This window comes from Lontra canadensis, unplaced genomic scaffold, assembly GCF_010015895.1.
Source record: "Lontra canadensis isolate GAN:19392208 unplaced genomic scaffold, GSC_riverotter_1.0 scaffold5, whole genome shotgun sequence".
NCBI lineage: Eukaryota > Metazoa > Chordata > Mammalia > Carnivora > Mustelidae > Lontra > Lontra canadensis.
Window position 1 is genome coordinate 19,930,251 of NW_022630999.1, and position 17,280 is coordinate 19,947,530.

At 47.9% G+C, this 17,280-nt stretch overlaps 1 protein-coding gene across 1 annotated transcript in view; it reads left to right on the top strand.

Moving 5' to 3' along the window:
* Positions 1–15,257, top strand: part of GALNT10 (polypeptide N-acetylgalactosaminyltransferase 10) — a 208,962-nt gene extending 193,705 nt beyond the window's left edge. Inside the window, exons 9-12 of the mRNA XM_032851627.1 lie at positions 2,989–3,210; positions 6,063–6,179; positions 13,915–14,064; positions 14,575–15,257. Coding sequence (XP_032707518.1) covers positions 2,989–3,210; positions 6,063–6,179; positions 13,915–14,064; positions 14,575–14,733 — 648 coding nt within the window. The 3' untranslated portion in view covers positions 14,734–15,257. The remainder of the gene's footprint in view (positions 1–2,988; positions 3,211–6,062; positions 6,180–13,914; positions 14,065–14,574) is intronic.
* The last annotated feature ends 2,023 nt before the right edge of the window (positions 15,258–17,280 follow it).

Sequence of the window (17,280 nt, forward strand, 5' to 3'; positions counted from 1 at the left end):
GGGGGTGGTTTTGTTTTTTGTTTTTTTTTGTTTTGTTTTGTTTTGTATTAATGATCTTCCCCTATACCTTAACATTTTAAAATATTAAGTGTCTTGGTGGGGGGAGGTGACCACAAAAGAAAAATGGGGTGGGGGAGGGCCCCAGAAGGTAAAGAGGGCCGCAGAGAGGCTTGTGGGAAGCTGGAAAGGTAACCAGGTAACCGGCACAGCTGTGCCTGGTGGAGACCCCTCCCGACAGAGAGCCCCCCCTGCCGCGGGAGCCTGTTTGGCATCAGTCCCAACAGCCTCCTTGGGCCCAGCTGCCACCTCCCCGTCCCGTGTCACCTGACAGTCGATGCGATGCAAAACTGTAGGCCAGGTCAGGAAGAGCCCCGGTTCTGCGAGTTACGCGGAAGACTGGGCGGCTCCATCCGGCAGCGGGACCCCCCAGACTCCATCCGCCGGTGGGAGCTGAGCTGCGGAGGCGGCAGGGTCTGGTTTGGCACCCGCGTTGAAGAAAAAGAGAGCCAGCAGTGCCCTCTAGTGGTAGAAGATTCCGACGAGAGCCGCACCGGGCCTCGGCACTTTGCAGAGCCCATCGGGCACAGCCCACGGGGGCGGGCCGGTTCTAGATTCAGCGAGAAGGTAGGAATCACGTTTCCTCTGAGATCCCTGGCAAGCCCAGAGAAAGATGCCAGACAGGAAACCAGTGCAAAGTCACTCAGTAAGCCCAAGAGCGCGCGTGCGCGACTCGCAGCTACTGGGAATAGTGGGACAGCCGGGACATCTCTGAGCCTGAGCAGGCTCATTTCCGAAGCAGCTTTTTCTTCTTACCTGGTCATTTATAAGATCCACCTGGTTAAAAGGCACCACGATCTCCTGTTTATTGAACCATAGATGAATTCAGTGGGTAATAGCTAACTATAGTAGCGCATAAAAACTTCCTGTGAGCTAGACATCATGCAAAGCTTCTTACATATTTATAGAACTTAATTCTCATGTGCTTTTAATCCCTGTTTGAGAGATGAGGAGAGTGAAATGTGGAGACTTTAACTAACTAGAATTCAAACCCACTTAGGCCTGACCGGTGCCTGGCACAGAGCAATCGTCCCTTAAACAGTGGCTGCTGTTGTTAGTGTTAATGTCTCCATCTGTTAACGAGACTGGGAAGTTTATTTCAATGTCTTCTCTGAATTCTGTGTTTAAACATTTTAACTTCTTTTTCGACTGGATCACATCAGTCTCCTGGTGACTTTAAACCGGTTAACAATCAGAGGGGGCACCCCACCTCGGTTTACAGGACCACAAAATGCCTGAATCAAACTCCCCTGAATTTTTATCACTGCGTCTAACTACCCTCATTGAGTTGCAGATCGTATTGTAAACGTTTGTTTCTTGTTTTAACAGCCAAATCTGTCTAGAGCATTATCTCCTAGATCATTTTGATAGATTTGAGGGGAGGTCATCTAAAAGTCCTAAAAGAGCCCCATAAAGAGAGAAACCGCCTAAAGGAAGAGGCATCTCTTCCTGCCTAAAGTTGTCAGATTCCAGAAGGACAAACAGCTAGAGAGCAGTGAAGTGGCAATTTAAGAAGGATGAGCTAACCAGCAGCTCACCTGCCTCAAGAACAAGTAGCCAGCCTTAGTTTGTTTACTAAATTTACCAAAAATCCTTCTTGTCTCTGCCCCTGGGAAAGGGATCTTAGGGAAGGCTGTAACAGAAACCCACTCAAACTTGCAAAAAAAAAAAAAAAAAAGAAAAGCTTCTTATTCCAAGGACTGGGCAATCTGTAATGCAAACACAAGAAGAGCAGAGGGGCTTCAAACAGGACTGGGACCCAGAACCAGGGAGGTGTCAGGGGGAAGGATGAGAGGAGCACGCGGCCTCCTAAAATCCCAGAGTCCTCCGTGTGACTCAGCAAGGGGAGAAGTAACAGAAGTCAGTGCCGAGTCCTTTACTTTGGTCCAGTCAACTGGATAAAAGTTCAAGATCTGGGAGAGGCAGGTCTAGAAAGTACAGTATTCATTAAAATAGTAATCTAAAGAGCAATTAAAATGAAAATATGAGATTTGATCCTTTTATAATTGCAGTGGTGTATCTGGGCACCTCTCCTTGGTCAGATTAGCCACTTCAGCCTGTGGTTGGAGAGAAATCTGTAGCAGTTCCTCATCCTCCCTGTGGCATGAGCAGATGAGTGTGCCCAAGGAGCTGGGCAGGCAGACTGGAAAAGGAGAGTCTTCAGGTGTGCCAGCTTTTTCAGCTTCCTCAGGCCTCAGTTGTTTGTTTGCTTTGTTTTGTTTTAAAGATTTGTTTATTTATTTATTTGACAGCGATCACAAGTAGGCAGAGAGGCAGGCAGAGGGGGCGGGGGGAAGCAGGCTCCCCTCCGAGCAGAGAGCCCGATGTGGGGCTCAATCCCAGGACCCTGGCATCATGACTAGAGCCAAAGGCAGAGGCTTAACCCACTGAGCCACCCAGGCATCGTGCTCAGTTTTAAATTAAACCCAGCCTTGGCCATGTGGGGGCCTAGCAGGTATAACTGTTCGTTAAGGGTTTCTAACCCACTGTCAGTCTCTTCAGCACTAAGAAAGAATGCGGCATTGGCGAGGTGATTTCATGGCTTCCTAGTCCCAAACTCGAGAGTCAGCAAAACGGAGGAGTTGGTGAAATTTTGCCTTTGCCATGGGGCCCCCCTCTTGCTGGCTTCCTTCCTCGTTGCTCAGGAGTCAGCAAACTGTTTTTGTGTGGCCCATGAGCTAAGAATGATTTTTACACTTTCAAATAAGGTGAAAATATGAAAGAAGAATATTTCGGGATATGTGAAAATCAAATGTCAATGTCCATAAAGTTTAATTGGCATACAGCCACCCCCCTTCATTTATGTACTATGCCCGGCTCCTTTATAGCCACCTCAGAGTTGAGACCATGTGGTCCACAAGGCCTCCCAGCCCCCCCCCAGCCTCAGCCCCTCAGAGGGCCTGACCCTTCCGCCCGCCTGTCGCCCTCCAGAACCTGAAGCGAGTGGCGGAAGTGTGGATGGATGAGTACGCGGAGCACATTTACCAGCGCCGGCCCGAGTACCGCCACCTCTCGGCAGGGGATGTCGCTGCCCAGAAGAAGCTGCGCAGCTCCCTTAACTGCAAGAGTTTCAAGTGGTTTATGACCAAGATCGCCTGGGACCTGCCCAAATTCTACCCACCCGTGGAGCCCCCGGCCGCGGCTTGGGGGGAGGTGAGTCCGGAGGGGCCCGGGCCGGGTGCATTAGTGGGGCCCAGTGCAAGAAGGTAGAGCTCTCCCGATTCTCTCTAGCCTTGTGGTGGGGGGGGGGGTTCATTTGCTACTTAATGCTCTAAGTAGGGAAAAATTAAAATCTTAAATTATTAGCAGAAATTTTACCACTCATCTTCCCACTCTGCAGAGCCAGTTTTAAATGCAAATAGAAGAGCATTTAACTCACAGGCCAGATGGGTGAAATTTCACTATCTGTATTTCAGCCTTTGTACGTGCATATGTATTTCTTGCCAGAACAGTGCAAACCCTGCACAAAACGGACTCAGCCGATCTTATTTCACTTCTTGATAATGCGTGCTTTCTACCAAGATGCTCTCCCCGCAGCTTGCTGATGAGTGAGGAAGGGTGGAAGGAAAGCAAACTGTGGGCTGTCCTTTTCTCCCTTCTGTGCCGTTATCTGCTGCTGGTGAGGGAAGTGGTGGCTGGTTCCAGGGCAATCACACAAGTAAGAGGATACAATAGAGCTCCTCAGCCCAGAATGCTGTGGCCCTCCTTTGTGCAGTCTACTTCTGGTTGGAAAGGAAGTGTGACCTTCAGACCTGCCAGCACCCCACTTAGTCATAGCCGTAACTTGAGTCTTGCCGAACTGCTGTGCGAGCGGGACTTCTGAGATTCTGTGCTTGGGGGGACATCACAGATGCTGTATGCAAACACAGAAGGAAGGCACATCGGATGCTCGTGTAACGTGTCAGCACCTCTGCTCACATGCAGGCTCCATTATACTCTCAGATCTCACTCACAGATTCAAAGATCAAGTACTAAAAATCTTAAGACAACAGTGGGATGCCTGGGTGGCTCAGTCAGTTGAGTGCCTGACTCTTGGTTTCGGCTCAGGTGGTGATCTTGGGGTTGTGAGATGGAGCCCTGAGTTGGGCTTTGTGCTCACTGCAGAGTCTGCTTGAGGCACTCACTCGCGCTCTCTCTCTCTCTCTCTCTGCCCCTCCCCACCTCTAAAACAAATAAATAAATCTTAAAAAAAAATTAAGACAATGATAGCCAAATTTTAAACCAAGGGCAGGCCGTTCTGACTGAGGGGCCCTGGGCTGTTGCCCATGTCACACACTGATGAAGCCAGTCCTGCTGGGGAAGGTATGCTGTCTTCTACGGGGAGAAGCACTCCATCACCAGATTCTGGCTCTTGGGTCTCTGAACTGAGAGGATCCGCTCCCTGATAGATGGATATATTAAGGCTTGGGGACAAGGAGCATAATAAGAGTTTGGTCTCCTTCAATTGTAGGTGATGGAAGTCCAATTTAAAGTGAAAAGAGAAATTTATTAATTCTTTTAGAAACTTTGGGTAGCTATGGCTTCAGACACACCTGGATCCAGGGGCTCAAATGATGTCAGTTTCTTTTTCTCCTATTTACCTCTGTTTCCTTTTGTGTCAGCTTCACACTGAGGGTAGCAAGATGGTTTCCAGAAGCTCAAAGCTGACAAGCCTCGGCCATTCAGCAAAAAGTATATGGCTCCTTCCCAGTGAAGCCAGCTAAGTTCTTACTTTGGTCTGCAGTGATCCCTGTGGCCACTGGAGGAAGGGGACAACCAGGGATAGGACAGATACTCTGACAGGGCAGATGCATTTGGGCCAGCAGAAATGACTTGTTCATGACCTTTCCTGACTAAGCCGTCTGGCCAGCCCTACCCAACCCCTGCACAGGTATTCTAGGGGACGTGTCATGGGGACTTCCCTCATGAAGCTCTTCATTTCTTTGCCAGTTTCTGGGCTTTCTCCCTTGTATTAGGTCAGTCCTCTGAGAAACAGACACCAAAAGACTTGTTGGGGCAACACCTGAGAGAAGAAATGAGAAGGGAGCCAGGAGAGGCTGGGAGATTGACTGTGGGGCTGGTCCGCCCTCTGGGAGGGGTAGCGGGGAGGAAGAAGGGCTGGGGTAGGAGGAGTCGCACTTTGCAAGGATGCTCTGAAGAAGCTTGAGCCAAGTAACTGAGCCGGATCAGAGGAGTCTGGTGTCCGCCAGAAACACGCCTGCTGAGATACCCCTGTCCCCTCCGATGCTGGTTGGAAGCAGCCCACGGGGAGCATGGCTCCACTCAGACACATGGATTCCGACCACGGCCGCTGGGCAGTCAGACTCCCTGCAACAGGATAACTGAGTGGCACATTTTCACGGCCACCACACCTCCAAACCCTCCGTCAAAACGGAGTGCTTCTGTGGGCCATGAACTCCAGGATGCAGCACCTGCACAGTGGCCGTCCGCTAGCAAGGCCACTCCTGGCTCCTAACTGGGAGCTGCTCAGCCTTCTACTCCTAGCCTGGGGCTCCTCTGGGCACACACCACACGTGGCTCACTGCATCTTCTGGTGTTCTCGGGAAGGAGAACCTTTTGTCATTTACCTGCTCTAAAAGACAGAGAGTCTGAGACCCCACAGCAAAGGTGTCATGTCCTTTTCTAGAGTGGTTTTCAAGGCATGGTCCCTGGATCTCCCGGAACAGGAATCAAATTCAGTTCCTGGACTTAGTGGATCAAATTCTCTGGGAGCGGAGCCAGGAAGTCCTTTGAATACCACCCCCACACCTTTAGGCCCCCACCCCAGCCCACCACCCTGCGACTGCATGCTCTAGGACAAAGGCCTAGAGGAGTTCCTCTCTGTGGGCTGAGTATTCTGTTACTGAGAGGCACAGGGCACTTCCCCTGCCCAGGCCAGGCTTTTTTAAAACTGTGCAGAGCTTTCCCCATCTGGTGTGTCTGTTGGGTTCCCTCGTCCCACCCCAGCATGGTCCCAGAAGTTTATCTCAAGGTGCTCACTGGTCCCCTCTTTCTGTCTCTATCAGATCCACAATGTGGGCACAGGACTGTGTGCTGACACGAAGCACGGGGCCCTGGGTTCCCCACTGAGGCTGGAGAGCTGTGTCCGGGGCCGCGGGGAGGCTGCCTGGAACAACATGCAGGTAACGGCCACTCCTCGGGGCCCAGCAGCCAGCTCCCCTGTGCTGTATGTGGCCTGGAATGCTCATGTGATCAGGGCCTCAGGGGAGAGCCGACGGCTCAATGATGACAGACAAAAGTCAGCCCAGGGGATGAGTTATAAGAGCTTCCTGAACACCTTGGAAAGAAGAATCCTTCCCAGTGCAATAAAATCGCCAATCTGGTTAGTTGCACATAGACTCTCAGCCCACATCGCCTTCAACAGAAAGGAGAACATACTGGCTCATATCACTGAAAAGCTTAAATGATGTTCAGGGAGACCCTTCCAGGGTCTCAACTCTGCCTCCTCTCCCTGGGCTTTATCCTTCACCTGGCTCTTCCCAGGTGGTGACAGATGGGACCGCCAGCAGCAAAGGCTTCCAGTCCCTCCATGAAAAGGCATGTCCCTTTCCAGAGTCCTGGAAAAGCCCTGGGGCACTCACGTATTGGCTTTCCTGAGCCAGTTACAATAGGGATGTGATGAGTCCTTTTATTGATTAGGCCCAGGTCACATAACCGCTCCTGGAGCCCGGGGTGCGGTCAGCCTCACCGGAAGGGTGGGAGGACAGTGAAGAGGGTGGCTTCCCCAGGCGATCATGCCCAGGGGGTGTTATCAGAAGAATGAAGAGGGCAAGCCAGCAGTGCAGGAAAAGACACCACTTTCAAGAAACTGCATTTAGCTTTCCGTGGTTCCCTCCTCCAAGCAACTAACCCCACATCACACCACATCCACTGAATCTTGGTTCAAAGGTACATTCTTATAGTCTCCTTCCTATGTTTTCTGGCATTTTGGAAGAGCGCATGGATAGAAGCCTATATTGTGGGTCCTCTGCTAAAACAGAGCTCAGGTGGAGTGCATGGCGTGCGTGCTGAGAAGAAACAGCACTGCCTCTCAGATGGGCACAGTGCCCAGCCTGACAGTGTCTGCTCCTCCCTCGGAAGTCCTTGTTGCTCTCCCTCCTCCTTTCTTGACAACAATTCTTATTAGAAGTGTCTCCCCTTCACGGATTCTCCTGAGTTCGCCAAGGCAGCATGTGACTGCTCCCCACACCCACCCCACCCTAGGACCCTAAAAGAGACCAGGAACAGCCAGAGCCTAGATAGAATGTGCCCAAGTTGCTCAGCCTAGAAGAGCCTCACTGTGTGGCAGAGTCCACATAAACGCCTGAGGGGTTCCCGCAAAGAGCAACAAAATGGCGCCTGGGGGTGTGGCTGTGCCCGCCTACCCACTCTGAAATGCGAAGCATGGTGGCCCGGTTGCCCCAGTGGGATCTGTATCCCCCAGGGCTCTCAACCACCCTGAGTGAAGAGCTGTAGTGAGCCTGTGAAGGGAGAATCGTGAATCTAAAATGCAGCCCCTAAGTTACAGGGGGTCCGGGAGACAAAACATCAGGAGTCAGGAGCTGCCAGTACCACTCTTTTGCCACCATTGTGTCCGCTGCTGGCCAGGGTGGAGTGGAGCAATAGGGACTGGACTTACCCTCCTACCAGAAACGACTGAAAAACAGACAGAATATGTGGAAAACTGTTTTCAAGAGAGCAGACATCAGCCAGTGGAGGACAGTTATCCTCAAGGGATAGCAAGCAGATAAGCCCTACGGCTGTCCCAGTCCTTCCTGGGTGAGGAGAGCACCAGACACAGAGGGAACTTGTGGGATTTACCAAGTTCCCCTTGGACATTTGCTGGAGTACTGAGGGCGCCATGCCCAGTGCTCACACAGGGCCAGAGATGATGAGCGCTCTCCCCAGCCCCGCTGGAAAACAACAGGATTCTATTCGAGAGACTGACATTGCAATTGAAAACCGTCCCTCAAAGAAAACCGTCCCTCAAAGAAAAATCCAGGCCCACATGGATTCACTGGTGATTTCTACAAAACACTTAAAGAAGATATGTTACCAATTCCACAGAAATTTTTCCAGAAAAGGAAGGAATACTTCCCAACTTATTTGGTGAGGCCAGCGTTACCTAAATAGCAATAACCAGACTAAGACATGTTAAGAAAATTGCAGATCAGTATCCCTCGTGCACATAGATGCAAAAATTCTAAGCAAAATTTTTGAAAATCCTATCCAGCAGTATATAGAAAGGATAATCCACTATGACTAAGTGTAACTTATCCCTGGAATGCATGGTGGGCTTAATTAGAAAATTAGAAAAAAATCCCGATTTTAGAAAATCGGGACGCCTTGGTGGCTCAGTTGGGCTCAGGTCATGATCCCAGGACCCTCGGATCGAGTCCTACATTGGACTCCTTGCTCTGGAGGGAGCCTGCTTCTCCCTTTGCCACCCTCCCTGCTTTTGATCCCTCTCTATGACAAGTAAATGAGTAAAATCTTAAAAAAGAAAAGAAAAAGGTAAGTAATCAATAGATTCACCGTGTTAAGTAAAAAAGAAAAACCAGGGACACCTGGGTGACTCAGTGGGTTAAGCCTCTAGCTTCAGCTCAGGTCATGATCTTGGGGTCCTGGGATCGAGCCCCGCATCAGGCTTTCTGCTCAGCGGGGAGCCTGCTTTCTCCTCTCTCTCTTCCTGCCTCTCTGCCTACTTTTGATCTCTGTAAATAAATAAAATCCTTAAAGAAAAAAAAAAAGAAAAACTATATAATCACCTTTACGCCTTTACCCAGAAAAAACATTTGACAAAATCCAACATTCATTCCAGATAAAAACTCTCAGCAAACCAGAAATAAAGGAAACTCCCTCAACTTAATCAAGATTGTCTATAAAAAGCCTGCAGCTAACACCATACTTAATGGTGAAAATCTGAATGCTTTTTACCCCTAAGATCAGGAACAAGAAAGGGATTCCAACCTTACCATTTCTGTTTGAACTGTACTAAAGGTTCTACCCTGTGGCTAGAAAAAGGAAAGTCCTACAGGTGGGCAAAGAAGGAAAACAATGATTATTTGCAGACTCTGATCATCTTTGTGGAAAATTCAATTGAATCTACAGAGAAACTACCAGAACTAGTAAATGAACTTATCAAAGTTGTAAGATACAAAAGTCAACTTACTGTATATATGAATAATGAAGAATCAGAAATTAAAATTAAAAACAAGCACTTATTAGAACAAAAAAATATATGAAATCCTCAGGTCTGTCACTGACAAAAGACCTGTACACTGAAAACTACAAAACATTTTTGGTAGAAATGAGAGAAGTCCTAAGTAAGTGGAGATCCGTGCCATGTCCAGAGGTTGGACATGAGTTCTTTCCAGACCATTATGTAAATTCATCACAATCCTAACATCTTAGCAGGCTTTTCTCACGGGAAGTGAAAAGCTAATTGTAAAATTCCCATGGAAATGGACAGGACCTACATAGCCAAAACAACTTGCAAAAAAAAAGCCCAAAGTTAAAGACGCACACTGCCTAATTTCAAGATATATAACTGTCAGTAATCAAGAAAGTGCAGTATTGGCATAAAGAAAAATCAATAGAACAGAATCAAGAGACCAAAAATAGACCCACATGTACGTGGACAATCAATTTTTGCCAGTGTTTAAAGGCAGTTCGGTGGAGAAAAGATAGTCTTTTCAACAAATGGGGCTGGAACAAGTAGATATTCATAGGCCCCCCAAAATTCTTCAACACATACCTTATATGAGAAAAATTAACTCACAATGGTGCATTGACTTAAAACCTTTTAGAAGAAAATGTAGACAAAAGTGTTTGTGACCTTGGCTAAAGCACTCACAAGTTTTGACCTTGGATAAAAAAGTTTTGTCTTAGATAAAACACCAAAGCACAATCCATAAAAGAGAAACACTGATAAATTGGACTTCTTTAAAAACAAAACAAGGGGTGCCTGGGTGGCTCAGTGGTTAAGCCTCTGCCTTTGGCTCAGGTCATGATCCCAGGGTCCTGGGATCGAGCCCCACATCGGGCTCTCTGCTCAGCAAGGAGCCTGCTTCCCACTTTCTCTCTGCCTGCCTCTCTGCCTACTTGTGATCTCTCTTTCCCTCTGTCAAATAAATAAAATCTTTAAAAAAATAAAATAAAATAAAAACAAAGAACTTCTGTTCTTTAAAAGACACTGTTGAGAAAATAGGCAAGGCACAGACTGGGTGGAGATGTTTACAAAACATGTGTCTGATAAAAGACTGGGACCCAAAATACATAAAATTCTCAAAACTCAATAAGAAAACAATCCAATTGAAAAATAGGTAAAAGATTTGTACAGACACTTTAGCAAAGAATGTATATTAGTGGCAAATAAACACATTAAAAATGCTTAACTCCATTGGAAAAATGGAAATTAAAATTCAGAAGACTGACCATACCAAGGGTTGGCAAGAATGTAGGGGAACCGGAAGAATACACTACTGCTTGGAATGTAAATGGTACAAACACTTTGGAAAACAATTTGGCAGTTTCTTAGTTAAACATTCATCTATTTTAAGATCCAGCCACACTGCTCTGAGGTATTTGTCCAAGGGAAAAGAAGGTATATGTCTATACAGTGACTTGTATACAAATGTTCATAGCCGCTTTATTTGTAATAACCAAAAACTGAGAGCCACCTAGATGTCTAACAGGTAAAAGGTGTGTGTTGCAGTGAAATACTACTTAGCAATGGCAAGGAACAGACCATTCATAAATGCTGTCATAACAAAATGATGTTGAGTGGAAGAAATCAGACCAAAAAATAGATACTGTAGTCCTGGGCTGCAAGGTCAGTTTAACATCCACAAATCAACTAATGTGATACAATACATTAATAAAAGAAAGAACAGGATCCATAAGATACTCTCAGTAGATGCTGAAAAAGCATTTGACAAAGTACAGCATCCTTTCTTGATCAAAACTCTTCCCAGTGTAGGGATACCTCAATATCATCAAAGCCATCTATGAAAAACCCACAGCAAATATCATTCTCAATGGATAAAAACAGAGCTTTTCCCCTAAGGTCAGGAACACAGCAAGGATGTCCACTATCACCACTGCTATTCAACATAATAATAGAAGTCCTAGTCTTGGGGATCAGACAACAAAAAGAAAGGCATCCAAATCGGCAAAGAATAAGTCAAACTCTCACCCTTTGCAGATGATATACTTTATGTGGAAAACCCAAAAGAATCCACCCAAAACTGCTAGAACTCATATAGGAATTCAGTAAAGTGTCGGGATATAAAGTCAATGCACAGAAATCAGTTGCATTTTCTATATACCTACAACAAGACAGAAGACAGAGAATTAAGGAGTCTATCCCATTTATAATTGCACCCAAAACCGTAAGATACCTAGGAATAAATGTAACCAAAGAGGCCAAGAATCTGTACTCAGAAAACTATAAAGTACTCATGAAAGAAATTGAGGAAGACACAAAGAAATGGAAAAGCATTCAATGCTTATGGATTGGAAGAACAAATATTGTGAAAATGTCTATGCTACCTAGAGCAATGTACACATTTAATGCAATCCCTATCAAAATACCATTAACCTTTTTCAAAGAAATGGAACAAATAATCCTAAAATTTGTACGGAACCAGAAAAGAACCTGAATAGCCAGAGGAATGTTGAAAACCAAAGATGGTGGCATCACAATTCTGGACTCCAAGCTCTATATTATAAAGCTGTAGTCAAGACAGTATGGTATTGGCACAAAAACAGACACATAGATCAGTGGAACAGAATAGAGAGCCCAGAAATGGACCCTCAACTCTATGGTCAACTCCTCTTCAACAAAGCAGGAAAGAATGTCCAATGGAAAAAACAGTCTCTTCAACAAATGTTTTGTTGGGAAAATTGGACAGCCACTTGCAGAAGAACAAAACTGGACCATTTCCTTACACCACACACAAAAATAGACTCAAAATAGATGAAAGACCTAAATGTGAGAAAGGAATCCATCAAAATCCTTGAGAAGAACACAGGCAGCAACCTCTTCGACCTCGGCTGCAGCAACTTCTTCCTAGAAACATTGCCAAAGTCAAGGGAAAGCAAGGGCAAAAATGAACTATTGGGACTTCATCAAGATCAAAAGCTTTTGTACAGCAAAAGAAACAGTCAACAAAACCAAAATACAACTGACAGAATGGGAGAAGATATTTGCAAATGACATATCAGATAAAGGGCTAGTATCCAAAATCTATGAAGAATTTATCAAACTCAACACCCAAAGAACAAATAATAATCCAATCAAGAAATGGGCAGAGGAGATGAACAGACATTTCTGCAAAGAAGACATCCAGATGGCCAACAGACACACGAAAAAGTGCTCCACATCACTCAGCATCAGGGAAATACAAATCAAAACCACAATGAGATATCACTTCACACCAGTCAGAACAGCTAAAATTAACAAGTCAGGAAACAACAGATGTTGGTGAGGGTGTGAAGAAAGGGGAACACTCCTATACTGTTGGTGAGAATGCAAGCTGATGCAGCCTCTCTGGAAAACAGTATGGAGGTTCCTCAAAAAGCTGAAAATGGAGTTACCCTACAACCCAGCAATCACACTACTGGGTATGTACCCTGAAGATGCACATGTAGTGATCCGAAGGGACACATGCACCCAAATGTTTATAGCAGCAATGTCCACAATAGCCAAACTATGGAAGGAGCCTAGATGTCCATCAACAGATGAATGGATAAAGACAATGTGGTATATATATATACAATTGAATATTATACAGCCATCAAAAATTGAAATCTTGCCTTTTGCAGCAATGTGGATGGAACTGGAGGGTATTATGCTAAGCGAAAGAAGTCAATCAGAGAAAGACACTTATAATATGATCTCACTGACGTGAGGAATTTGAGAAACAAGACAGAGGATCATAGGGTAAGGGAAGGAAAAATCCAACAAGACAAAACCAGAGAGGGAGACAAACCATAAGAGACTTTTAATCTCAGGAAGCAAACTGAGGGTTGCTGTAATGGAGGGGGGGTAGGAGGGACGGGGTGGCTGTGTGGTGGACACCGGGGAGGGTATGTGCTATGGTGAATGCTATGAATTGTGTAAGACTGATGTATCACAGACCTGTACCCCGAAACAAATAATACCTTATATATTAATCTAAAAATATATATATACCCTAGGATTCCTTTTATTTAAAATTCTAGAACTTGTAAACTTATCTTTATTGATGGAAAACAGAGGAGTGGTTGCCCAGAGGTATGGGGAATGAGGAGGGACAGGAGAAAGAGACCACAGAGGAAGTGAGGATACTTCAGGAGTGATGGATAATTCATGACCTTGATGATGGTGGTGGTTTCACAGCTGTAAACAAGTCAGATTTATCAAATTGTGCACTTCCCGTGTGTGCAATCTATAGTATGCCTGCTAGTCCTCAGTAAAGCTGCTGGGGGCGGAAAGTGCTTCTCAGCCAAATGCAATATGTGAACCTGGTTTGGATCCTGATTCAAACTGTGAAAAGAAACTTACAAGGCAAGAGCACTTGACCTCTAGCTACTTGATGACATTGAGGACTCTGGTAACTTTTTATTTCCATAATGGCACTTTGGTAAAATCTTTACACCGGACATGATGTGAGGTCTGTTATTTGCTTCAGAACAGTGTGGGGGCGGGGGGTCATAGAGCGGGTAAAGCTGTAGCAAGATCCGCCCTGAGTGGTAACTGTTGAAGCTGGGTGATTGGAACAGGCATGGTCAATACTGTTTTCTGGATCTCTGTGTTTAACGTTTTCCATCACTCCAAAAAAGAGAAAGTCCCCTGGTTTTGCTGTCCCTGTGATGATGGCCCTGTATATACAGGTGTTCACCTTTACCTGGAGAGAGGATATCCGGCCCGGAGACCCTCAGCACACCAAGAAGTTCTGCTTTGATGCCATCTCCAACACCAGCCCAGTCACCCTCTATGACTGCCACAGCATGAAGGGCAACCAGCTGTGGAAGTACCGCAAAGTAAGGCAGTCTGTGGGGGCGGAACAGGGCAACCGGCTTGATTTAAAAAAAGACGAGCAGATAAACACTCCATGCCTCCATCCTTCCCCCCACAGAGCCCACTCCCTCACATATTTGTGCCACAAACCCTCCAGGCCCGACTTCTCAGTCATTCGAGAGAAGCCAGAAATCCAGATTTTTATGTGGAATCTTTAGGATCTTAAATGTTGGCAACCGAGTCCACTTAAAAACACACACAAACCAAAGACACCATGAAAACCAGTGAAATTGGGCCAGAGACAAGCAGACTTAGGGCCAGGCCAAAAGTGGGCCACTTCACTTCCACCTGCATCCCTCCCGGCGGGGCTCAGGCAGCAGGCCCAGGCCAGGCACGGGAGGGCGGGGCAGGCGAGCCTGCCAGGTGGGCGATTTGTAGGCCAGCGCCAGGGCTCGAGTCTGCGTTGTGGTACGGCTGCTGTGGCCGCTCGGTGTCCCCAGCGCTGCCTGGCTGATTGCCTCCCTCTTTGCTAGGACAAGACCCTGTACCACCCTGCCAGCGGCAGTTGCATGGACTGCAGTGAAAGTGACCGCCGGATCTTCATGAACACCTGTAACCCCTCTTCTCTCACCCAGCAGTGGCTGTTTGAACACACCAACTCGACAGTCTTGGAAAAATTCAACAGGAACTGAGCCCTCACGTCTCCTCAGCAGGCCTGGTGGAGTCGTCCCTGGCCCCGCCGCAGCCTTCCCCTCCCAAGGGAGGCAGGGCTTCCGTGGGCACCGTGATGTGAGAGGTGCTGGCCAGCCGGTCCAGGGCACAGAGGGCTCTGAAAGCTGGTGCAAGGTGTCCGCCTGGTCCCTAAAGCCCAGGGGTGGAGGTGGGGTGGAAAACAGACCCCACAGGAGCCCCCACAGAGAGCAGTGCCTGCTTTAACCCCGGATGGCATCATGGAAATCCCGGAGGGCCTTTTTGGCTTTGTTACCTCTGGCCCTTGAGCTTTATGTGGGAGGAATGCCAGGGCAGCCCTAGGCCACCCCACAGTGGGTCCCACAAGGTTGCCTGGCCTTCGCATGGCTTATCCGGGATGGTCCTCCAGAAAAGGGGCAGCTTCTGCCTGTCTGGGCAGCTTGTAGCACCAGTGCCCTCATCTGCCCCAGGAAGGGAGGGAGGAGGTTTTTCTGGGGGCCGCCGGTGCCAGACATTCAGTATCTTGCCTGTCACGGGCACTGCAGTTAAGGGCTTCATCACAGCCCCAAGTGATGCAATCCGAAGGCCTCACCTGGACTGTCACGGTGTTCAGTACTGAGCACTGGCCGACTGCCAGGCCTGGGGGCAGAAGTGGGACCCCCAGACATTCCTTTGCCACCGCGGACACATGGGCTCTCTCTCCTTGCTCTCTGGGCGCTTGAAATGTCCACATGAGTGCCCGGCAGGCACAGGACAGCTCAGCCACCAGCTTTTCAGAGCTGTGTCACATGGCCGTGGGCCGGTGGAAAGGGCCTAGTGAGAAGACCTCCAAACTAGATAGGCTGGCAGAATTTCCCTGATCAGTGCTTCCGTCTTCCTCTTTCTGTCTTGGGCAGTCATGTGCCTCAAGAGAGGAGCAGACATGTGAGGTGCTCCCCTCACAACATCTGGAGGCTCCAGGGCAGACCATGGGCAAGGTGCCCAGCCTCTGACCTCATCGCGGCTCTAGTTCTCATATAGAGCTCTAGAATTTTTCAAGAACTCTATTATTAGATCCCAACCTAGAATGCTACCCAGGATTCTGGTATCCTAGCATCCAGCATGCACTTCAGGAATGCTGTGACTGGAAAGAGCCAGCCAAGTGTAGTACAGTCAAGGCAGCCCCCCCTGCCTACAGACAATCTCTGAAATCTGAGGTTGGTGGTGTTGGGGGGGGTGGGTGACCTGTGTCTGTCAGCTCATACCAGAGACCTTGGTATGACACGGTCCTCAGCGCGGTCCCGAAGCCCTGTGACCCTCCACCACCCTCCCAGCTGCGGTGGCGTAAAGCGCCTGGTGTCCCATGAGCAAATGGACACCTATGTCCATGCCAGTCCCTCGTGTTTACCTTTTGCTTTGTTAATTATGTGTCAGACTCCCAGAGGGCTCCCAAACTAACAGGAATCATTTCTGCAACCAGCCTGCCCCCCACTGATTCAGAAATGGAAATCACATTCCACAACCTATGGCTTCCACCAGCTAGTCCGGGAAATACTTGAAGTCCGTATTCCAATTAGAGTTGGATCTCTCGAATGTGGCATTTACCAATGAAATGAGACATATATCTGGGAACGGAGCCACAAATCTGCCTTTGAGATGCTGGCTGATCTCAAGGCCATTTTTGTCTGGGGGATGGGGGGAGGGATAAACTCCCAAACACCACCACGCCCGATTATGCAAAGAGCTGGCAGAGCACCACTTCCTCCACTTCTGCCCCCCACACAAGCCCTGCGCTGGCCACCTGCCGACAGGAGAGGTGGCCCCTGTGCTTGCAGAAGCTTCCTTGTTGATCCCTCGTGTCTTTTCCAGATGAGTCCTCTATCTTTCGAAGTGGCCCTCCATAGGAAGGAGTCCGAAAAGGAGGCCCCTTCCAGGACCTAGGAGAACAGGAGTGTTGCAGTTCGGAGAGCTGAATTAAGGGTCATCCTCAGAAAGCAATGCAGCATCATTAAAATAAAAACTGTGCCTTTTAAAAAGAAGACAAAATGCAAATGTACAGCAAATCCCTAAACTTGAAAAATTCCCTAGTGCCTTGCTAGACAAACCTGCAGGGGCAGGGTTGGGGGGAGGGGAAATACTGGTGGTGGCGTGTGTATTTTCTGTTGGATGAGTGTGTGTTTCAGAACTTCTAATTTCAAGTAGGAGACGTTGGGCCCAGAGCAGGCAGGATCTGAGACGAAGAAGCCCTCAAGGGCCAGACGCCAGAGTTGTTCCTGTTTGTGCCAGGAACACTACAAATTAAAAGGGCAGTAGAACAACTCCTTTAGTCTGTAGCCTGGAAGGGCCTCAGCAGCCCCGGAGAGAGACCCCTGTTCAGAGGCCATGCCTGAAGTCCCCATCCCAGCCCCCAGACAGAGTGCCGAGCACTCGCTAGATTCCCAGGTGGTCCCATTCCAAGGGGGTGACTGTCCCTGGCAAGACCAGGACTGCTTGGACAGCAGGAGCAGCAGCCAGCAGGCCACAGCCTTCCTCTTTGCCATCCTTTGGTTCTCTTTCAAGTCTGGTTTGGC